The sequence below is a fragment of the Procambarus clarkii genome, chromosome 86, assembly GCF_040958095.1.
Source record: "Procambarus clarkii isolate CNS0578487 chromosome 86, FALCON_Pclarkii_2.0, whole genome shotgun sequence".
NCBI lineage: Eukaryota > Metazoa > Arthropoda > Malacostraca > Decapoda > Cambaridae > Procambarus > Procambarus clarkii.
The window spans coordinates 22604096-22628483 of NC_091235.1; the positions used below are offsets into that span (position 1 = coordinate 22604096).

The 24388-nt window shown below is 40.2% G+C and overlaps 1 protein-coding gene across 1 annotated transcript; it reads left to right on the forward strand.

Moving 5' to 3' along the window:
- The first annotated feature begins 1599 nt into the window (after positions 1 to 1599).
- LOC138358843 (O-glucosyltransferase rumi homolog) lies at positions 1600 to 22458 on the forward strand. Its single transcript, XM_069317191.1, has 8 exons — positions 1600 to 1977; positions 2998 to 3166; positions 4660 to 4756; positions 7066 to 7170; positions 10276 to 10445; positions 11617 to 11725; positions 17004 to 17236; positions 19258 to 22458. The coding sequence occupies exons 1-8, from the start codon at positions 1857 to 1859 to the stop codon at positions 19454 to 19456; spliced, it is 1203 nt and encodes a 400-aa protein (XP_069173292.1). The 5' UTR covers positions 1600 to 1856; the 3' UTR covers positions 19457 to 22458.
- The last annotated feature ends 1930 nt before the right edge of the window (positions 22459 to 24388 follow it).

The following is a 24388-nucleotide window of genomic DNA, read 5'->3' on the forward strand; positions in this document are numbered from 1 at the left end:
ACTTAGGAGCTACGAGAATTTTGCCCCAAGAGTGTAACACTTATATGCTGTCCTTACTATATTAACCTGCAATGTTAAATGGAATTCTTGTACATTTTTATGGGATTTTACTTACATGGGATTCTTGATTCTTGTATTGTGATTTATATATTTGTACTCACTGAATTTTGTGCGCCCCTTGAGGGACTTGGAGTAGAGGGGGGTAGAAATTGCCTAAGCTACTCTGTCCCTTTGAGATGTATTTTTTTCTTGTCTCAATAAACATACTTGAACTTGACACAATAAACAAAGATTAAATTAATACACAATAATAACAATACACTATAATGAACAAGGATTACTAGGTACATTAGGATAAAATTTCAGGGTTAATATACAGTGATTCACTGTAGCACAATTTGAGGATCATTTCAAGGAGTAATGCAGTAGAATATGCACTCAATATAACAACCATGATATCAGATGATACCAAAGATGACAATGGTAAAGATATATGGCTTAGGTACATATATTGGGGGATTGAGTAGCATTAGATACAGTGCGAGTTAAAGCACTAGGTAGGAAACTATGAAGATTAAATTAAGTACTTTTCGGTTTTATTTTTGAATAAGGCAAAAGTTGGACAGCTTTTCAATTCATTAGGGAGCGAGTTCCATAGACTATAGGTCCCCTTATTTGCATAGAGTGTTTACACCAATTAAGTTTGACTCTGGGGATCTCAAAGAGATATTTATGTCTGGTGTGGTGATTATGTGATCTATTACAACTGTCCAGGAAGAGTTTCAGAACAGGGTTTGCACTTAAGAAAAGGGTTTTGTAAATGTAATTGACACAAGAGAATGTAAGGAGTGAATTTATGATTAGGGATGTAAACAGGGGAGCTGTGTGTTGTCTAACAGCAGAGTTTATTGTCCTGAGAGCAGATTTTTGCTGGGTGATGATGGGCTTGTGGTAGTTTGCAGAGGTTGAACCCCATGCACAGATACCATAAGTAAGATAAGGATAGATAAGTGCATAATATAGTGAGAGGAGAGCAGAGTAAGGTACATAATATCTGATTTTAGAGAGTATACCAACTGTTTTAGAGATTTTCTTAGTTATGTGTTGTATATGAGTGCTGAAGTTGAGTTTCTTGTCTAAGTAAAGGCCAAGGAACTTTCCATAATTTGTATTGCTGATGTTAACATAATTTATCTGAAGCTTAATTGCATTTATTGGTTTGCTTCCAAATAAGATGTAGTAGGTCTTTTTTATGTTTAGTGTGAGTTGGTTGACATCCATAAGTGGACTTTTTTTAATTCATCATTTATGACATTATTTAATATGTGCGGATTGGGGTCTTGATGATCTGGGGTCTTGGGGTAGATGAGGGTAGTATCATCAGCAAACAATATAGGTTTAAGCACGTTAGAGTAGTGCTAATCGCTGGCTCCGTCATGCAGTGAAAGTCATATACTGAGTGTAATCGCTGGCTTCGTCATGTACTAAGTCATATACTGAGTGTAATCGCTGGCTCCGTCATGCAGTGAGAGTCATATACTGGGTGTAATCGCTGGCTTCGTCATACACAGAGTGTGGTCGCTGACTGAGTCGTGCGCTGAGTGAGGTCGCTACCCACGCTGCTTTGTTTTGGCCTTGGTTTGAACGTGGGCGGCAGAGGTGGCACAGCTGACTGCTTAGTGGCCCAGGTGCTGCAGCTAGTTCTCTCGGGTCCTTAACCTGAACCTCTACGAAGCATAGACACGATTTAACGTGGTAAAAAAGCGTTGACAACAGCTGTGTGTCGTCGAGGTTAAACGAGAAAACCTGTCGTGTTACCTGAGGTGTTTCTCAAGACAGAACTCTTCCCCACAACCATGAGACTAAGGAACTTGATGCATAATTTGCTCCTTTTGACGCTAGTTAGGTGCAGGTGTTGGGCTGTGGAAGAGACGTGTGGCGACGATGACAGGAAGATGACCAACATGTACAGTGAAGGTATGACATAGACAAATATCAGGTTTTATTTATTTTTTATTTATTTATTTATGTACAAGAGTTTTTAGATTCTTGTACAGCCACTAGCACGTATAGTGTTTCGGGGCAAAGGTCAAGTACAGTAGCTCCTTCCCGAACTTGCCACTAACTTGAAGGGGGAGTGAGGATGGGTGGGGGGGGGGGTAGAGTTAAGTCACACACAGGCCTTAGGCCTGGTTGGGGTACGTTAGGTTGGGTAAACTGTTGGTAAACTCTTGTGTGCAATGGTGTATAACTTTTATCCGTATGTTTAAAGGAAACTGGTAATTACATACAAAGACTATCTGCTAATGGATTATGAACTTACACAACATAACATAACAATGTGTTATATATAGGATTTTAATTTAAAAATGAGCTTTGTCAAAATGCCTGTTTACAATTACTCATTACCCCAACTGAAAATATTTATTATAGGCTGACCTAACAGTATTTAACCTAACAATGCATTTACTAAACCAAGAATATCAGTCTAATGTGCTCTGTGTATTAGTGGCTTTATATATTGTATTTTTCTTTCCTATGAATTCTCCACAATTCATGTAGTAATAATAATAATAATAATACTGTAATAAATAAATAAAGCAAGCTTAAATCAAGCATAATTTTAATTAATAATTCTTGTAGTTTTTGATAGATGGCCAAAAATTAACTGCTCAGGGCATTTTAAGAAGTAAATCTAACTTGAGAAGTGTTATTGTAGTTATTCTCCTCATGTCTGAAATAAATGATTATAGGCTAATATTGCTATACATACATAGTAGATACAGATATAGATATATAAATATCTATATATATCTATATATATATATATATATATATATATATATATATATATATATATATATATATATTTATATATCTATATATACATACATACATACAGTATTTGGAAAAATCATTTGATTGTTGAATTAATTAACAAGAATAAGTTGCATTTAATTATTTTTAGAAAAGTAAAGTAGTATTTCCTTATTTCAGAAGCCAATAAACCTTGGGCAAAATACACCACTCAGATTGAGGAAGCGGTAGCATCATACAAGTCTTGTGACCCAGGGAAGTGTTCCTGTCACTATCACCTCATTAAGAAAGACTTGGCACCTTTCAAGGATGGCATTGACAAAAGTGTGATAGAGAAATCAAGAGACAGGCAAGTTATATATACTGTTCAGTACTGTACTATATTTGGTGCTAAGGCCTAATGTCATGTTGAAAACTATTATTTTAGAAAGCTGTGTTAATTTATCTTTTGGATATAGGTACAGTACTGTATTGTTTTTCAATTCCACCTCGCCCTACCCAACAAGGGGCCTCGTAGCCTGGTGGATAGCGCGCAGGACTCGTACTTCTGTGGCGCGGGTTCGATTCCCGCACGAGGCAGAAACAAATGGGCAAAAGTTTCTTTCACCCTGAATGCCCCTGTTACCTAGCAGTAAATAGGTACCTGGGAGTTAGTCAGCTGTCACGGGCTGCTTCCTGGGGGTGGAGGCCTGGTCGAGGACCGGGCTGCGGGGACACTAAAGCCCCGAAATCATCTCAAGATAACCTCAAGATAACCACCTGCTACATGAAATTTAAGATGAGTTTGTTTTCCAGATGCCTTTTTTGATAATCTGAATGCACTTTATATTTTGATTACTGTCAGGGGCAACATCTTTTATTTTACCTTATAATTTGTTTATTATTTTGAATTAATTTTGTTAGGGACTTTGGACATAGATATACACATGCACTTAAGGCCTTTATTGAGGTCTCTCCTAGGTCAAACTACTGACTTGCCAGGATGCAACCTCACAACAGTTACCTAACTCCCAGACACCTATTTACTGCTAGGTGAAAGGAAATGTGCCCAACTGTTTCTGTTCCGCCCAGGAATCGAACCCGGGATCCCCGATTGCGAGTTGAGAACAAAGCCAACTGTACTACATCATATATTTCCTCAGTAGGAATACTGTATAGTTTGCACTGAATAAGTTTAGTTTTCTGAACTTGGACATTCAGTTGATCTGTGGACCTTGGGTAAGTATGCCTCAGGAATAGGCAGGATACTTGTAAAGTCGGGCAAGATGATGATGATGTCAATGGAGCCACAGTTCAACCTTTCCTGTAGAGTCATTAAATAAATACTGCAGTCACAAAGGGTATTCATGCTTCTTAATAACTTATTCTAAATGCATCACTCTCTTACAGTTATTAATACTCTATGATATACTGTACTGTACTGTACTGCACTGCACTGCACTGCACTGTACTGTACTGTTACAGCTGCCCCATGTGGGCAATGGGGACCAACCCTAACCAGACTTATGTGACAGTCCTTGCTCTAGTATGTGCAGTATATATCTATATAAGATAAAATATCTGTCATGTACAGTACAGTATTAATGCTGTACTTTGGAACTATACAAAACATAGGCTTCCTTTTGTCTGCATTTAACAAAGGAATTATTTGATTATTATTTTTTTTATTAATTTATATTTCTTGTCATGTAGAAAGACTATACTGTATACTAATATTTTTTTCACTGGCATAATGCATTTTGCTCTACTGGACATTATGCTAAACATGATTGAATGCTACTCACTGTGTTTTTGCTAAAACTTTTCCACTGTAAGTATTTTAATGTTATTCTTTTTAACCAGGGGTACCTTTTATCAGATCATCAACCATAAGCTGTACAGACAAAGTGACTGCATGTTCCCAAGCCGATGTAAGGGTATTGAGCATTTTATCTTAAAGGTATGGTGATTGCTCTTAATTTCCCTTAAATGGAAAGTTTTCTTGTAAAATATTTATACATGATCTGTACACTGCTTGAATTTTACATATGTTGACTCAAAATATATTCATTAGAGTACTACAGTAATGAATGTTGGTTGATAACCAATTGCCCTCATGAACAAATCCACAATGGCCGTGACGAGGATTCGAACCTGTGCCCGAGAGCATCCCAGACACTGCCTTAATCGACTGAGCTACAACATGATCAAAAGGAGTTGAAACCGAAGTTATACTGAACTTGCTGGATCCTGCAGCCTCTCAGAGGCACAATTGTGATTTCTGTGTGTAATGAAGTAAGGGTGAAGAGGGAGAACGGCCTATTAACATAGCTCGAGTGCATGGGGGGAGTTGTGTAAAACCCTGGTTTGTGCCTCGGAGAGGCTGCAGGATCCAGTAAGTTCAGTAGAACTTCGGTTTCAACTCCTTTTGACCATGTCGTAGCGCAGTCGATTAAGGCAGTGTCTGGGATGCTCTCGGACGCAGGTTCGAATCCTCGTCACGGCCCTTGTGGATTTGTTCATTTGATGCATCACGCAATTGTGATTTCTGTGTGTAATTGCCCTCATCTACCACCCTATTAATAAACCAATATCCTTTCTAAAGCTGAACTTGTCTAGCGTATAGCCATTGAAGAAACAATGTTGTAGTGCTTGAATGAAGGTAAAGGAAAGACCCAATACACGTGTAAGTGTATTAAATCACAATTTTCAGATGCAAGCTGAATCTGAAGGTATTTATCAAGGACATAGGTTGCATCCTAAATTTGGTTTTAATACACTTAAACATGTATTGTCTTTAATCTTTTATTACAGCCAGTGTTATGAGTTATGACTTGGTCTGATACTTTCAAATCCTTGAGCATATCTATCAACAAGGTAGACATGAGTAAGCTCTTGAAACTACTAGACCAGATCAAAACCCATAACAATGGCTTTAAGATGGAAAAAAATCAGATTTAGAGTGGTTATGGGAAAGTATTGATAGGGCCTCAGGGTGATAGACGAATAAGTTTCCGGCCAGCATCATACCGGCAAATGGCATAGTTAGCTTTAAAAACAGACTTTAGATACACAGAGAAAAGAAGTTAGATCTAGATTGGCACCACCCACAATGGATCAACAGACCCACTGCAAAGACTCCTATGTTTTTATTCTAAGATGCATTGTTTATATAGCACTAGATGGGGTACCTGGCAGTGCCTATATCAACCCTTGAAGGTTGTGGCATGGGGGCAATAGGGCCAACCCTGACCTGTCTATGATAGTCCTTGCTCATGTATATACAGTATATAGTATTTATCTATATCTATGAGATGGAATATTTTTGTTTGAGGATGGTGGCCAGATGCTTGGGGCTAGTCTTGCCAAACTTTGCAAGGTTATATTTGTGGTTGAGGAGTATCATAGGGTGGATGGGGTCGACCCCCATGCCCTTCTTTAGTAGGATTGATTTCTATTGTGATAACAAACGAGACTTATAAAGTCTGAAATGTGGGTTTGATTGTCCATTGTGTGTTTTCAGACTTATTTCTCAGCTGTTATCAACATTGAATCAATGTCAATAACATTGTTTCTATGTTGGTATAACATTACTAGAGCATGTTTTACCCACTGGGAGAGAAAACTGAGCATTAAAAGTGGATAGAGAATAGGAGAATTAGAGAGACAGAGACCTGGGCACTGTCAGGTATCCCTTCTAGTTAGTATATATATATTTTCTTAATACATTTTGGTATTAACACATTTAGATACTTCTGCATTTGTGCAGCTGCACTAGAGTTATATGAAGGGGGACAAAGTTCTTTAAAAATGATGAAAGTCTAGCTACTCGACCTTTCAGCTTTACCGAGTACATTGCATTCTCCATGGGAGCCAATCCCCCCTTTTAAAGGGGCAATGGAGCCGAGTCCAACGTACCTATGTCAGCCATCCCCACTTCCTGCCTCACTAGTTGCTCTGCAATGTTGGACGAGAGTAGCCCAGAGCATCTAGTGTCCAACCTTGAACAGAGATCATATTTTATAAGTATAGATGTGGTTGGGTAAATATTATGTATAGAAGATAAATTTTCTGCAAATTTCTGGCATTTCTGGCAAAAAAAATTATGAACAGTTTTGAAAACCTTGGTACCATGGAGATCTTGAAAATTTAGAACAGGTCAGGTTGCCTATTTTTCATTCTGTTGAAGTTAAACTGTACAGTACTTTGTAAGTAACAAAATCACAGTTAATATTTTACAATAACTTTTAACGGGTTTTCCATTTTCAGATCATTGATAAGTTACCAGATATGGAGATGTTAATTAACACAAGAGATGTACCCCAGGTCAATAAACGTTTTGGTGAAAGGAAGCCTATATTTTCTTTCAGTAAGGTAATGCAAAGATTCATCTTTCATAATATTTTCCACACCAAACATGAAGTAGAATCAGCAGCATCTATACAGTATATCACATCTATACAGTATCTAAATAAAAAATATATCTTTTCATGGGTATACTGTATAATCATAATATCTCCGAGATTTCTTATTGCATAGTTATAGCTAACTAGCTAGTTCTATATGTATGTTTGCTCTGGCTCTTTGGTCCCGCCTTTCAACAGTCAGTCAACTGATGTACAGGCTCCTGAACCTAATGGACTCTATCATATGGAACTGTGTATGGAGTCTGCCTCCACCATATCACCTCCTAAAACATTCCATTAGTCAGCTACTCTGACATTAAAAAAAAAAAAATTCCAACATGTCTGTCTCATTTGGGCACTCAGTTTCGTCCTGTGTCCCCTAGTGTTTGCCGCTTGTGTTAAATAGTGTCTTTATCTATCCTTTCAATTCCTTTGAAAATCTTGTGTATGTGTGTTTAAAAGTTGTATACTTCAAACCTTGTGGTTTAAGCAAGTCAGTGCAAGGAAGCAAGGGCTCCAGATTTCCATTAAATGAAAATTAGTTAGATTTCAATTAAACTTTTTTGACTAGTTGCATATGAAAAGGGGTTCATCTGGTCGAAGTCTCAGCATCGTAGCATAAATAGGAAGGTAGAAAAAAATATTGAAGTTGGTGTCAAAATTATTCCAAAATGGTCAAAAATGATTATCAAAGATGTTCTTGATAATTATTCCTAAATTGCACAACACAATCAGGAATGTTTCATAGCACCGTGTAAAATTAAAAGTCCCACTGTGTAAATGGGGTAACCAGACGCTGTCTATGGGCAATAGTAAACAACCGTCATCTTAACAAAAAATCCTGAGTAGGCTGAATTAGCAGGAAGGCCTCCGTATCAAACTACCATGGCTATTGCATAACCCTGCACTGCCCAACGTCTCACTGTTGCTCACTCCATAGGTATGATTATGGATGAAGAAATTCAGAAGATACTGATGGAAACAGATGATACCTGGTTGATACCTGGTTGATGGGGTTCTGGGAGTTCTTCTACTCCCCAAGCCCGGCCCGAGGCCAGGCTTGACTTGTGAGAGTTTGGTCCACCAGGCTGTTGCTTGGAGCGGCCCGCAGGCCCACATACCCACCACAGCCCGGTTGGTCCGGCACTCCTTGGAGGAATAAATCTAGTTTCCTCTTGAAAATGTCCACGGTTGTTCCGGCAATATTTCTTATGCTTGCTGGGAGGACGTTGAACAACCGCGGACCTCTGATGTTTATACAGTGTTCTCTGATTGTGCCTATGGCACCTCTGCTCTTCACTGGTTCTATTCTACATTTTCTTTCATGTCGTTCACTCCAGTACGTTGTTATTTTACTGTGTAGATTTGGTACTTGGCCCTCCAGTATCTTCCAGGTGTATATTGTAACGGTTCTTGGTTACGTAAAGTATGGTGACAAATAAACACAGACACTAAGATACTATATATATATTTGGTCGAATATACAGAAGTACACAGGTGATACGTTGGTGTGAGTTGAGCGCACTGAGCGTTGGTACAGTATCTTGCAAGTGTCTGCTCTAGACCACACTTGAAAGTAGACTAGCCAATGTTCGCTACACCGCTGCTTATATGCTCGGGCAACACCTCACCGTGTTGCCCAGGCAACGCCTCACCTCATTCATCTCCAAAGGTTGACAGGAATATTAACAATGCATTTGGAGCGAGTATATTATTGGGATAATCTACTCGCTACAATATTATTTGATATCTCTCTCGTCTTCTTTCTAGTGAGTACATTTGGAGGGCTTTGAGACGATCCCAATAATTTAGGTGCTTTATTGCGTCTATGCGTGCCGTATATGTTCTCTGTATTCCCTCTATTTCGGCAATCTCTCCTGCTCTGAAGGGGGAAGTGAGTACTGAGCAGTACTCAAGATGGGACAACACAAGTGACTTGAAGAGTACAACCATTGTGATGGGATCCCTGGATTTGAAAGTTCTCGTAATCCATCCTATCATTTTTCTGGCTGTCGCAATATTTGCTTGGTTATGCTCCTTAAACGTTAGGTCGTCAGACATTATTATTCCCAAATCCTTTACATGCATGAGGAATTACATTAATTTTACATTACATTAAATTTACATTACATGAGGAATGTGACTTTGATTAAGATTATGTTCAGGGTTCAGAATGAAGTGATACAGACTGAAGTCAAGGCATATGTGTCTGCCCCCAGGCTGAGGCCTGTACAATCACCACTCCCTCCGCAGCCCCACTCCACTGTGAGGCAGGCCATGTGGGTCGGTGCAAGATGCTGTTTCTTTAGGCCATGAACATGTGAAAGATGAATCATTTTCTGGATTTAGTGACCAGGAATCTGATTGTGGTTTTTAGCTGTGCTGTGACTAGTGGTAACAATGTAAATTGCATTATCAGGTGCAGTCTGCTGCATTAGCTGCTCGCCCAGCCAAATGCTGTCGTGTGATGTCACATTGAGAACTTGTGGGATGAATGCCCTCATCTTCAAAGGTCTGTTTATGCCTGCTGTGTGCTTAGTAGATGGGCTTCATTTTCTAGCCAATATAGTTTTGTTGGTGCTAGCATACATTGCTGTAGTGCTGAGATACATGGCTGTTACTGGAGCCTCCACCAGAATTGCAGGTGTACTCATGCTGGGGAGATGGTGCACATTTTGTTCCACAGATCCCTACATCTGACAACACAGATATTGGTTAAAGGCATTTTACTATTTAATGGCGAGGACAGGAGTGAAATGGAGTATTTTACATTATACTTTGATAAGCTGCTTATAGAATATATTGTTCAGGAAACCATGCCACGACCTGTTTATTCCCATTATTTCCCCTTTCATTTTTATGGTTTACTGACATTTCCTCTATTTACTCAAAAATGATGAACTAGAATTCATTTGAATTACCTGAAGATTCAAGTTACCGGGATTCAGATTACTGAGTTCTTACAATAATTTTAATTATTTGTGTTTGAACTCTTTAATTTTAGAATTTAATTGCTGTGGTTCAAATTTTTTTGTTTGAGAATTGTGACCTGTATGCTATTTTTCTTCTATAGACTGCCGACTATTTGGACATCAGTTATCCAGCTTGGACATTCTGGGAAGGTGGACCAGCAATTTCCCTTTATCCTACGGGCCTTGGTAGATGGGACATGCTGCGAAACACACTTATGAATGTAGCCAAACAGTGGCCTTGGGAAAATAAGAAACCTCTAGCATTTTTCAGGTAGTAATGTTTCCTTTTGTTCTCGAGATTTGTTTTCCTGTATGTTTCATATTTTAGGATTATTATCAAACTTAAATTTCACATGGGAGAATGACTGAGAGCCACAACCATTGTACTAAACTGTACTACCACCTTCACCTCTCTTGGTATTGTTCTTGCTTTATAAACTTATATACTGTATCTTAAATCAAATGATTTAATTATGTTCAAATGGCTAGGAGGGGTTTTGTTACTATTGTTCAGCATCTGTGAAGGTAAACATTTGGCCAGGTGTGAGGGAGGAAGGGTGGGAGGAGTCCTTTGAGAGCCCCTCCAACACCAACATCGCCATCACCTATCATGGTTTAGCTATTGGAACATTTTATTTTCCATAACATTAACTGAGGATGATTAACAAGCCACATGATTTAAGTATGATGTAAGTCATACAACTGACCAATCATATGCAAGATGTTAGATATTAATCAGTTAGAGCACTTGGCATATTCTGAGATACAAATTTTGTTGGAATATCATATTACATAGAGAGGGAAGCTGTATAGTAAAATATTATATTCCAGCAAGTCAGCATCACCTACCAATAGCATGCCACCTTTGACAACCAGACTCTTTTAGTTTAGCTAATAAATTGTGGTCCAATGCTTGACCTGTTGCCTGCCTTTTCCCCCTCCCCCTCCCTTCCCCATTCCCCCCTATCCCCCATTTCCCCCTCCCCCCTCCGCCTTCTCCCCCCTTTTCTCTCCCCTGCCCTTCCCCTCCCCAATCTGAAACTGTGTTCTGAGAACTTTAATTCCCTTGCATCACATTTTACATCCAGCCTAATACTTAGCATAGAGGTTTACCCAAGGTGGTACCGCAGCATCTGACACCACTGTTCGTGTCACTATGCGCAATCCTCCCATCAACCATCCTAACGTCTTCTTTCAATGCGGTGATCTCCAAATTTGGTTGTTTTGTGATCATCTAATTCCATATAAGGAAATTATCTCAAGTATAGTTCTGGTCTGAATATGCTGATAACCTCAAAAGTGAAGTTAAATTAGTGTTCAGTTCTAATTCATTCATTCCGGTTAGCCAGCACATAAACTATGTATGCAGGTGATGAAGACGGACGTTATTGAGTATTAAAATTAATTGGCTGAGGTGGATAATTTGCTCTTTCTGCTTGCAGAGGGTCTCGTACAAGTTCAGAGAGAGATGAACTCGTGTATCTTTCAAGAGAGAACCCGAACATTGTTGATGCCCAGTACACCAAGAACCAAGCCTGGAAATCAGATGCTGTATGTATCCCATTCTTTCTGTGGGTAGTCACATTGGCTCCCAGAAGCTAGCATACTGATTAAGTACCACACTATTTAGCCATCAGTCGCAGAGCTCTTGTATGCCTACCAGGGACCACGAGCCAGACCCTGGCCCCTCCCCCCTCATAGAGGCACAGGGAACACTGGCCCATGAACACTTTACATTTCAAAGTTTGTCATCTTACACTTTACATTTCAATGTTTGTCATCTTGCTATCAACCAGGAAAGGCACCCAGGAAGGTAGGCGAATCCAAACAGACTACTGCCTGGTTGAAAAATGCGACCTACATCCTCATATTATCAAAGTAACTCCCCCATAAAGAAAACAAACAACCAAAACTTCATCCAAACTACCCCCCTCCTTGTTAACTCCACCTCCCCCCTCGGTGGTGGGAAGGGAAGCTGGCCCGGGTGAGCCAAGCTGCCCCCAGCCAGTTCTTGATTGATGTTTATGCCTAGTGGTCATCAGTTCACTCTGGCCAGAGTTTCCTGTTTTTGGGGTGTTTTGCTTTGTGAGGCTGTTCCTACATGAAAGTGTGCATTGGCCAGGAATTTAGAATAATGGAGCTGCATGTGCTTAAGGTCACCTCCCCTAGGTGCTCTGTAAGTGCTGCCCTTGCGCAGTCAGGGTTTCCTTTCCTGGGGAGTTCGGGAATCACTTACGTTAGAGGGCTTCCTCACTTGTGGTGGTCTTCGTCCTTGGGGTGGGTTGAGGGCTTTAGACTTTCCATCTTGGCCTGGGTAAGGGAGTGTTGTTGGCTGGCATGTTTGCTGTCGTGAGGTCTCGAGGGGTTTTTATTTTCACCCTTTCATTTGCTGGTGCTTTGTTCATTTATTTAGGCAGGGGAGTTCTGCCTTTCACCTAATTAGGTTAGCCTAGGGTTTGTGCGGTAGAATTCCTCATTTGCACCCGAGTCTTTCCTGCAGTTTCTTGTGGTCTAGTTGCCTGCTCTGACAGGGTTTACCAGCATAGCTGGTCCCAGTGCCTGGGCTTTCTGTAGGACTTGTTCACCCTACAGGCCCTGAAAAACCCTTACGGGCTCAGTTGTACAATGGATATTTCTTCTGAGCCCACTCTCACCTTGTATGCGAATTTGAGGGTTGTTTGTCGCCCTTGCCTCAGGGTGACAATCGTCTGTTCTGCCTCCGCCATGCTGCTTGATGGGTCGGTGGTTGGGCAGTCATGTGAGACTTGTTCTCTGCATGTGCTCCAAACCACCCATTCCTCATCGGATATTCGAAGGTATCGGAAAGATGTTGCGTTGCATGGGCTTTCTTATGTGTTACAATATGCCAGGTTGTGTTCTGGTTTTTGTGTCCTGTGGTTTGCAGGGACTCGGATTTCGGAGTGTTTGTTTCATTGACCGTGGTTCCGTCCACACCCCCTCTTCCTTCCCAGGTGGGTGTGGTTCATCCTTTTCCTTCCCCGTTAACAGCTCCAAAGCGTCTGAAAGTTTCTAAGCCATGGTGGAGTTTAGCGTGGGGTGAGGCATGGGTGGCTATGAGGGTTGTCACTACACACAGAGATCACACTAACGTGATGCATCAAATGAACAAATCCTCGTCACGGCCCTTGTGGATTTGTTCATTTGATGTTTCTGGACTGGTTTCCAGTCCAGAAACGGGACTGTGTGGATCTCCTGTACATTCTGGATTTGTCTCATCTGAACCGGTTGATTCCTTGCCCCTCTTTTCGGATGACTCCATTCTCCGAGGTCTGACTCTTTCTTGAGCTGGGTGCTTGTATGCTTTCTCTGGATCTCAAGGATCTCGCTAGGTTCGGTTTCCTGGTGAATTGGAGGAAGACCCAGTTGGTTTTGTTCCAGGTTCGAATCAGTTGGGTCTTGTTTGGGATTTTCAGACTGCATCACTTTCACTCCCCCGTGCGGCCTTGCTCCAGCTGCAGTCCCGTTATTATACGCTGCTGAGGGGATCCCAGGTGACTAAGAGATTGCTCGAGCAGCTGTGCGGGAGCTTGAACTTTGCCCTTCTGGTTTGGGCTGTTTTGGCATCTTTGGTACAGCCTCTTTCTCCGCTCTCGCAATCGCTGGGTCCTTCCCCTGCCCCCCAGTGTCTCTGCACCGGTTGCTGTGTCACTGGCTTGCTCTTCTGGTTTTTCGGGGTTTGGTGCCATAGCACTGGACTGTGGGAAAGAGGTACAGTACCCCCACCAATCCATTCCTTGGATTCTGACACTGCTTGCTCGGTGTCCAAACCCGGGTATTTTTCTACAGCTCTACCTTTATCAGCAGGTCGTACGGGTGAGGTACCTCACTGGTTCGACTTTCTATTCTGCATTCCGCATCTGGACTTTCCGATGCATGTTTATCTCCATTTGTATGGTAATCAGGTGGCTGGGTTGATGGTGTTCCATCTGTAGTCTTCTTCTCACTGACAGTATGAAGTTTCTTGGTGGGCTATTCACCATTTTTTCTCTCTCCATCATGTTCTGTGTCCAACAGGGCTGTATTGTCCTTTCTTTCTTGACTTTTTCTGGATCGGCACCTTATGCTGAATATTGTACTGTTACTTCTTATCGTCATTGGCAGAGGAACTTTGCCTTTCGTTCGGGGTGGATGACCCATTCTGCAAGCTTTCTTGTGCATTTTTTCACCTCCGGCCTGCTCATGCGTCCCCTGAGCCTGCTTGGTTTGCGTTCTTTCATTTCTTTTTTTCCCCTCGGTTTGTGGAAAAGCCCCTTCGGTCTGGGATTGTTTCTGGAAGGCCTTGTTTTTGTTGGTGTTAGCCTCTGGTGGTTGGGTTGAGAAGCTTCATGCACTTCTCTGACCCCCTGGAGTTTTGTTCTTTTGGTCCTTGTGGTCATTTTGTTTGGTTGCAGCCTACTCCTCCTTTTCTGGCGAAGAATGAGATGGCAGGCTTCCGGAGGAGTCCTTTGGTTGTGGAGTGTTGGCTAGTTCAGCCAGGGAAGCATAAAGTGTTATGTCCAGTGCCGGCCTTGTGCCGCTGCTTGTGGGCCACTGGTTCTGTTTTGGTGGACGAGTTGTGGGTTGATCCGGTTATGAGAGGATATGAGAGGGAGTAGGTAACCAGGCACCACTAGAGGAGTTTGGGATTACTGGGGGGGGGGGGGGGAGATAAAGAAGCTTTTGCTAGAGTTGGATTTCTCTCGATTTACATTTAAAGTGTTACTGGCCAATATATTCTGATGACTATTTACTTCAGGAAGATATCATTATAGAAATGCTCGAGGTTGAGATTACTAATGTGTTCATACATAACGATGCTGGAGTTTGATACGTTGTAAAAAGGCCAGGATAGATACAGCAAAATGCAGAAGTGCCATAAACTTTAGGTTAAATTAAAAAAATAGCCGTAATTAATCTATATTCTCATAGCAAATACTATATAGGAAATGTTATTGACAAATGTTGAGGCCTCTCAGTTTTTGCAGTGGGATGCCTCTGTTAGCATGCAGAAAAAGCCAGGTTTATGTCAAATTATAAGTAAAACATATAATCAAAGTTAAAACCAGCAAGGCAATAGTTGAATACCAGGTAAATATAGTAAATTATCTTTTAAAAGAAGGTAATTGTGGATTATATTATGAAGAGCATTTTGTAGGAGAGGATAGGTGTGACTGATTTAATAAAAACAGTGACGAGTAGGGTATTTATTGTTGAAGTGTGTGTAGTGCAACTAGCCCATATGTAATTTAACATGCAAATAAAACCAAGGGCAACTTTATATCAGATAAACCACATTTATATTTGTTAAGGAACTACAGATAATTGTATACAAAGTTTAAAGTATTTGTAGTTAATTGTGATGAACATGATATACTTTGAGTAAATACTGCAATTTCTGGGTGAGCCCCGACAGCTTCCTAAAGCTATCCAAACTGATATGTGCTATATTAGTTTGGGGTCATCAGTTACAGGAGTTCTTATGCCTACTGGGAACCAGAGCCAGAACCTGGTCCCCACAGAGAGGCACAGGGAGCAATGGCGTATGAGCACTTTACATTTAAATTATGTCATATTCTGCCATCGACTGGGGTGGGCACCCAGAAAGATAGGTGAACCAAAACAAACAACTAGCAAGTAAAATTGCAACCTACAGTCAGAAAAAGAGCAAAGAAACTCCTGCTGAAAGAAAAGAATAAGAGCCCTGGAAATTCCCCGTGGGCTCGGTTGGTAACATGGATCCATCCGAGTTCACTCTCATCTTGTGTGAAGTCGAAGGTTGTTCGTTGCCCCTGCCTCGGTGAAACGAGCATTCGTACTGCCTCTGTCTCGCTGCCTGTTGGGTCGGGGACACCACCAACTCGGCGTATTGCGGGCCTTGTTCCCCGCTTGTACTTCACTTTACTCATTCCTTGTCTATTGATCTCAATGCTCAGACAACGGCTGCGTTGCTTGCTCAGTTCTTCTTACTGCAACGATCCTGGTTGGTTGCCCAGTTGGAGGGCCCAGAACTGCCCCGCTTGGGTTTTGGGGACTAGGATTTGGGGGTGGTAATCATTTCAACTTTGGTTCCTTCCATGCCCCTACTTCCTTCCCAGGTGGGCGTGGTTCACCCTGCTGGGAAGGAACCACAACCGCGGTCTCTTCTTCGCTCTGAGCCCTGTGGTGCTGCCACCTCCCAGGGTATGGGGACCCTGTTTTCCTTATCTGTGGGTAGTTAGCTTCAGGGAGCCAACAGGGCTCCTTCAGAAAACCAATGATGAATGTAATAAAATGCCAATTTCTGGGCAAAGCCCCAGAGGCTCCCTGACACCCTCCCTTCCTCCAGTTGGCTTTTTTTTGTTTTTTTACATCATGCCTAGAACTGAGGTGGTGAACGGCCAGCTCGCCTGAGCCGGTTCCCCCTCCCACTTTTTGGGGTGGGGTGGGATACGCCAACAGGCGGGAGTAGTAGTTGAGGGCAGGGTTGCTAGTTTATTTTCTTGCTCTTTTTCTTTCAGCAGGAGTTTCTTTGCATTTTCTGGCTGTAGGTCACAATTTTACCGGCTAGTTGTTTATTTTCGTTCGCCTATCTTGCTGGGTGCCCAACCCAGTCGATGATGGAATATGACATACTTTAAATGTAAAGTGCTTATGTATCATTGCTCTCTGCCCCTCTCTGAGGGGACCAGGTTCTGGCTCTGGTTCCCGGTAGGCATAGGAACTCCTGTGACTGATGACCCCAAACTCATATAGCACATATCAGTTTGGATAGCTTCAGGGAGCCTCCGGGGCTTCGCCGAGAAAATGGCATTTCATTACATTCAACACTGATTTTTTTGTTTAATTTCAGGACACTTTGTATGCTCCCCCTGCCTCTGAAGTATCACTTGAAGACCATTGTCAATATAAGTATCTCTTCAACTTCAGGGGAGTAGCAGCCAGCTTCAGGTTCAAACACTTGTTCCTATGTCAATCTCTTGTTTTTCATGTGGGTGATGAGTGGATGGAATTTTTTTACCACAAGATGAAGCCTTGGGTACACTACATTCCTGTTAAGACAGGCGCATCAAAGGAAGAAATCAGGTATGATTTTAATTTTTGTCAATTTATTACAGTACTTCCCTCTTTCTCTAGTACTTTGCTAAGCCCCTTCCCCACAAAAGTTGTAAATGGGGTACAGTAATGATAGTAATGTATTTATATTGTGTCCTGATGAGATGATGATCTACGTGCACTACCCTTACCCAACATTGAATTTTTTGGGCCTTCAAGTATCATTAATCGAACAGCAAAGTGAAAAGCAAATTACATATGGTAATGAGACTAAAGTTTTGATAAAGGAGATTTTAGAGAAGATTGTTGATTGTAAATGGAGATGAACATTAATGGATGTGGTCCAAACTGTGTGACATCAGGGAACACGTATGACAAGTATGGAATTAAGGCAAGCAAAGTTCAAACAATATCAAGTCAGGGAAGAAACGTGTCTGCAACTATTAAAGCCATTGTTATAAAAAATAATATGGAAAGTAATCCAACCATAGAGCACACTTTTGTACAGATGTAAAATGTGGGTTTGTCATAAGCATAAAAATTCCTAGGTTAGAGCAGTAGAGGCCATCAATTAAGCATGTGTGATGCAATAAGGAATGGTAATGTCATGGCATGTGAAAGTTGGACACATTTTAAGATTAAGAGGCATGTGGAAGGCAGGCAAGTTGAAAGAAAAAAGGATATTGTGTGTGCTTTTGGTAGCTTAAAGTTTAGGAGGATAAAATTATAGATATGAATAATTGTGAGACAGCATGGATTGAGTGTGATCAACTCAGGAGTAGGAGTAGTAGTATTAATTAATGGATTAATACCAGGATTAATGGAATGTAGTTTGTTGGAAGGAAGTGAATTATTAATATATTGTCTTTGAGAACTTATGAGAAGCACTTTACATAGAGTAGTTTATGAATAAGCTTGACTACTGCTGTGTGTAATTTACTGGAGTGCCATTATGCTGGTTCACCATGATGGTACCAGGTGCAAAAAATAATGTGAATGGACATGTTACCTTTAATATTGAATTTATCTTTATCCCTCTTTTACTATATTTACTCTTCTCTCTTTACTAGTTACATGTTTCATTGTCCCACTAGACTGATGATGGTTTAGTTTTTCCATGCAATCAATTTAGCAAAATTTTTATATTTTTTTATGTCATTCATCTTGTTTCTGCTAAGCCAGTCGATTATATATATACAAACAATTTAGATGAGGATTGAGCAGCAGTATTTGCAGACGATACTAAAATAAAATGGGGAATAAATTCAGAGGAAATCTCAAGATTGCTTCAAGATGATCTGAAAGATGCAGTTTAATTCTAAATAATATAAGGTTCTGAGGCTAGGTAATAATGATAGTTATACTATATTAATTGGATAGTGTTGAAATTAAGGTTTGAATAAAAAAATTGGTAGTCATGATTAGTAGGGATCTATAGACAAGAAATACATAAAAAATATTGATAAGAACATAAGAATTAAGGAAACCACACACAAGGCATGTTGGCCCATTTGTGAGAGCTCCTATTTATATCTATTTAAACTCATCCACTGTATATGTCTAACCTACACTTGAAACAATCAAGTGATCCTACGTCTATTACGTTACCTAGTAATATGTTCCACAAATCAACCCTGTTCCCAAACCAGTATTTACCTAGACCTTTCCTACTGCTATATGTACTGCTATACATACTTCATATTTTCTGTTTATGTTCCTTGTTTTTTTTTTTAACATTTCTAGCAATTCTGACACATTGTTACCCTAGATTGACTTCCCCCTCATTCTTAGTCCTTTTGTAGAAAGCTTTATTTTTTACTTATTAGGTTCTTTAGACCCATTGTTGTCCATTTGGGGTTGTCATTATCGATCTAATCAATTTATAAGGTATGCTACATTCCCAGGTTTTGCTAAGAATATTTTTAATCAAGGTATATTTTGAATCAACATCCCAATTCCTTGCTACTTGAAAACTGATGTATTATCTCTGTTCAGTAGATATGATTTGCATAATGTGTTTATTAATCATTGATGAACATTTTATATTTCAGTACACTGATTGAGTTTGCTAAGAAAAATGATGAGGCTGTATCTCAAATAGCAGAGAGGGGCTATCAGTTCATCCGAAATCATCTGAGAATGAAGGATGTCTTGTGCTATTGGAAGAAGCTGCTTCTCACATATGCTGAGTTACTTAAATATAAACCACAGAAAGAAGAGGGATTAATTACTATTGTGCCAGTGAGTTAATGTTTATGAGAATGATGAAGTGTTAGAAACAAGATCATTGTTTGCGCTGTTATGTTTGTGCGTGCGACTTAGCCTCTGCCTGCTAGCTACTGGTACCTGGTGCTTTTATAATTCAAATGTTATTGTTGTCCGCCGTACCTGCTCTTAAAACTGTGAATGGAGATGGCTTTCACAGCTTCTCCCAAGTGCATTCCACTTGTATATCTCTGGCTCATTTATATTTCTAACCTGCACCAGTGTTTTCTTATCATATTATTCCTCGCTTAGGAAGTGAGGAATAATAGAATAGGATAAGTGAGATAATAGATAATATCTATTATAATATCTATCCAGGTTCAGATAATAGGAGTGCCATTGCTTACCTTTTTTATTGATCTTGGTATTTTATTAGGTTGAATTCTTTTAATCTGTATTCATAGCTTATGGGCTTTCTTAATCCCCTTGAGCATCACAAGATGAAGATTCTATGTCAGTGTGCTGCACATTCTGGAACTGGTTTGACTTGGTATGTACCGGTTGTGCTTATGGGGTTTGATATCCACCTCTTTTGTTTTACCTCTCAACTCTAAATTGTCTCGTGTACAGGTTCATGAGCCCTTTGGCCTTTTCATATATCTGATGTTTTGTATCGAATTTTCTTCCAATATTTTATTGATGCTTTTGATAATTACTTCCTTCCAGTATTTCACTTTTTAATGCATTCCAATTTTTAAAACTATTCTGATTACAGAAAGGGATTCTGACATGTGAGTTGTTAGTGCACTACCTCACATGCCAATCACTCTGGTTTTTAGTGAGTAGAGCATAATAATGTACTCACCTAGTTGTACTCCTAGTTGTACTTGCAGAGGTTGAGCTCTGGCTCTTTGGTTCCACCTCTCAACTGTCAATCAACTGGTGTACTGCTTTCTGAGCCTACTGGGCTCTATCATATCTACATTTAAAATTGTGTATGGAGTCATACACAATTATATGTATGTCATAAATTGTGTGTTCTAATGGAAGATGGTAGCATTTTTTAACATGGTTAGAAAGCGCTGTTCTTTTTCTCATTATGAATTTAGCTTTTAGACTAAATGTTGATCCTTTGAGGGTTGGCCTAAGTAAGTGTGATTCAACCAAAGGGGTTTAGTTTATTTATAACTAGATTTTAAAGAAACAAAATAACTGACAACTTTTCTGGTATTTGTAATTCTGAAAAGTGTGTGCACACACTTGTGAAGAATTTTGTTATCTCGCTAAACACACTCCGTGGCACTGCAGGAACTACCATATATGCTGGCAAGTAAGACATCTAATTTACAACGATGTTTTGTGAGAAATACACATTAGTGTGCTTCATTATACATTTATTGAAAGTGATTTTGTAAGGAAAAATATGAGATATTGTGCATGTAAATACAATACTGTGTATATATTGGTTAAAGGAGGACAAAATATCCGTCCTATGTTCCGTTAAATATGGTATTACAAAAGAGTTATCATGTAAATTGGTATTTTAATTATATTTAATAATTTGGTAAGGGGTCACTTTGTAAATGCTTTGACAAAACTTATTCTAAATTGCTTCGAATTTGGTGTAGGGCATGTATTTTTGTAAATATATGCTATGTAGTATTAATTACAGGTTCAGTAATCTCTAGTACTTTAATAGTTGATGGATCTTGTGGTACAGTTTATTGTAAAGTGAAAATCATAGATGGGTACTTGATAACTTTTTTTTTTTAACAAGGCCTTATTCAAATTACTTAAAAAAATTGTAAGTGTGTTAGGACCGTTAAAAGTAGTACATTGCTTTAAATCAATGTAGCCACTTGATTGTGGAGTTTTTTACATATCCAATGTATACAGTACAGTATGGGCAGTACAGTATATACAGTCATGTATAGCATTTTGTATACTTATGACAAGGGGGGGTTTTAAGCATGATGTAATGCTGGTAAGTGATATTGGTCTAATTCATCTATAATTCTGTAATTTGTTTAATATGCAAGAGTTCTATAATAGTTTTTTTTTTTAGGGGGATGAAACCACAAGTGAAAAATACAAATAAATGCTGTATATGTAATAGTGTTTTTTGGAGTGAACATTTGTAAGGTAATTGTGATGTTGATCAAAGTGGTTCTATGTACAATGCACCTTCCTAAATCTGGATCTTCCAATAATAGATCCCTCTATACAACTAAATCTGCCCCACCAAATTTCACGTAATGAAAGGTTTTCTGGATAACAAAAATCCGGATTTTGGAGGTGGATACTGAAAAGCCACTCACACTCACACTCTCTCACACTCTATTACAATGCACTTATTAGTATGATTAACTTCATATATGCAGCTCATTCAAATTCAAATTCTTGATAAAAATGAGTTCCCTGTTGGGTTATTTGTTGGGTTATTTGTTGACCTACGTAAGGCTTTTGGCACTGTCAACCACCAAAACCTTCTTAAATTACATCGTTATGGAGTCAGAGGTCACTCCCTGCAATACCTTAAGTCTTACCTTACTGACAGGCTCCAGTATGTTTTTGTGAATAATTCAATTTCTCCCACCCTTACCATCAACATTAGTGTTCCACAGGGCAGCATACTTGGCCCTCTCTTCTTATCTACATTAATGACCTTCCAAATGCCTCTCAACACCTCAACCAATTTTATTTGCTGATGACACAACCTTCATTTTCTCCAGTCCTGACCCTCTTACTCTGAATGATACCGTGAATACTGAACTAAATAAAGTCCACCTTTCGCTGCTAACAAATTCGCCCTTAACATTGACAAAACCTTTTATATATTTTGTTTGCTAATAAATCCTGAGATCATATTAATATAAGAATAAACAATATCCTATATTTTCAATATCCAAATATTTCTTGCTCGAAACGCTATGCGTACTAGTGGCTTTAGGTATTGTATGTACTACCTCTATCTTTAAATCTAACAATGTTTGTACTGTAACACTGCAACTATGTATGTACTGTTCCTAAATAAATTATTATTATTATTATTTATTATATCCAAATTAGTAACAATGTAGATGGCCTTGGTGTCCTCATCGATAACTAGCTGAATTTCCAGGGACACATTCTAAATATAGCAAAAAAGTTTCTAAAACTGTTGGCATTCTTTCTAAAATCAGATATTATGTACCTCGCCCTGCCCTGGTGACGCTCTATTACTCTCTCATCTATCCTTATCTCAATTATGGTATTTGTGCTTGGGGATTCTACTAGCCAAAATCATTTACGTCCTCTAATTACTCAACACAAAGTCCTGGATACAGCAGTATCGTAGACGGGCTTGGAGCAGAGCAGAGAGCTTAGTGTGGCCAGAGTCGTGGAGCTCTATGTGGTAGAGTGTTGTAACTCGATGTGGTCCTGCTCTGCTGCTGAACAGTCTGTTGCCTGTTCTGTGTCGAAGCTGTAGCGTCTTGAAGACGATTAGAACTACCAACGCCGAGTGCTACATTCTTGACTGGAAATTGTACTGTTGTCTATTCTCATATTGCTTCCTTATATTTGGTGACTACCCCTCACCTTTCTCTACTAGGATAGGAGGATGTGAGAATTGTTACCTGTAATTAGGGATAGGATTATAGCTTGTGTAGTTAGTGCTAATTAGTTACGCTATTAAGATAATGAGATAATGGAGCGAGTATAAGATTACTCGCTACAGGACTCCCCCTGCCAGGGAACGGAAGAAAAGCAGTACAACAAAAAATACGAGGCTACTGTTCCCTGGGTCGCTGTGGAACATGTAGTCTGGAATTAAAAAATGCAGGCAGTGTGTGGACAAGCTCGGTGTAGCAGGAGAGAAGAATGTGCATGATTGTTGCGTCCTTGGGTCGCTGGTGGAGCATTTAGATCCGAGGCGGATGGGCTCGGGCACCAGGACAATAGGAGGTAATGTAGGCACATGGGCAGGACAATGAGGGAATCACTGCTAGAGCTGAATTGTGCTGGAGGCAACGAAGAGTCGGAAATGCAAGCTGTAAGCCCTGTATTGCGCAAGGTGCTTGAGTCGGCAGAGTATCAGAATGCAGTGAACGTGTAGATGAATCTGATGACAGAGCAGCTGTCGTGGGAGTCCCTGTAGAACAAGCAGTGCCCTGGCAGTGACGGAGAGTCGGCAGGACAGGCTGTAGATCCTACGTGATGTAATCATTGATGAGGCTATCAGATGAGTGAATAACGATCGTCGAGCAGCAAGCCGTAGCAGATGAAAATGCAGAGATGATCACGATGAAAATCATAGCTGGTGCGAGGGTGTTGGCAGCGTTCCATGAAAGGTGGCTGCGGTGCACAGCAAGCAGCAGCAGTAGAGGTCCAGTGAGTCCATGTTGTAGTCCATCGTGGCTGGGTATCGTCGAAACTCTCTGGGGTCACCAATGTAACGTACGATTATGTTACGTTGTTGGGTAGATTAAATACACAGTGTTTAGTGAGTTTCATATTTATTTAGTAGTCCTGGATACAGCAGTGTCGTAGACGTTGAGACGGAGCTTGGAGCAGAGCTGAGTGTGGCTGGAGTCGCGGAGCTCTATGTAGGAGAGCGTTGTAGCTGGATGCGGTCCTAGTCTGCTGCCTGTTCTGTGTCAAAGCTGTAGCGTCTTGTAGACGATTAGAACTGCCTACGCCGAGTGTTACATTCTTGACTGGAAATTGTACTGGTTTGCTATTCTCAAATCGCTTGCTTATATACGGTGACTACACCTCACAATAAGATAGGAGGGTGGAAAAACCGTTACCTGTAGATAGGGATAGGGTTATAGCTTGTGTAGTTAGTGCTAATTAGTTATGCCATTAAGATGATGAGATAATGGAGCGAGTATAAGGTTTACTCGCAACAAGTACAAATATTCAAAATGAGGGGGTGGCCGCCGGGAGTGGAGCACTGGGAGGGGGTGGCCGCTGGGAGGGGGTGGCCGCCGGGAG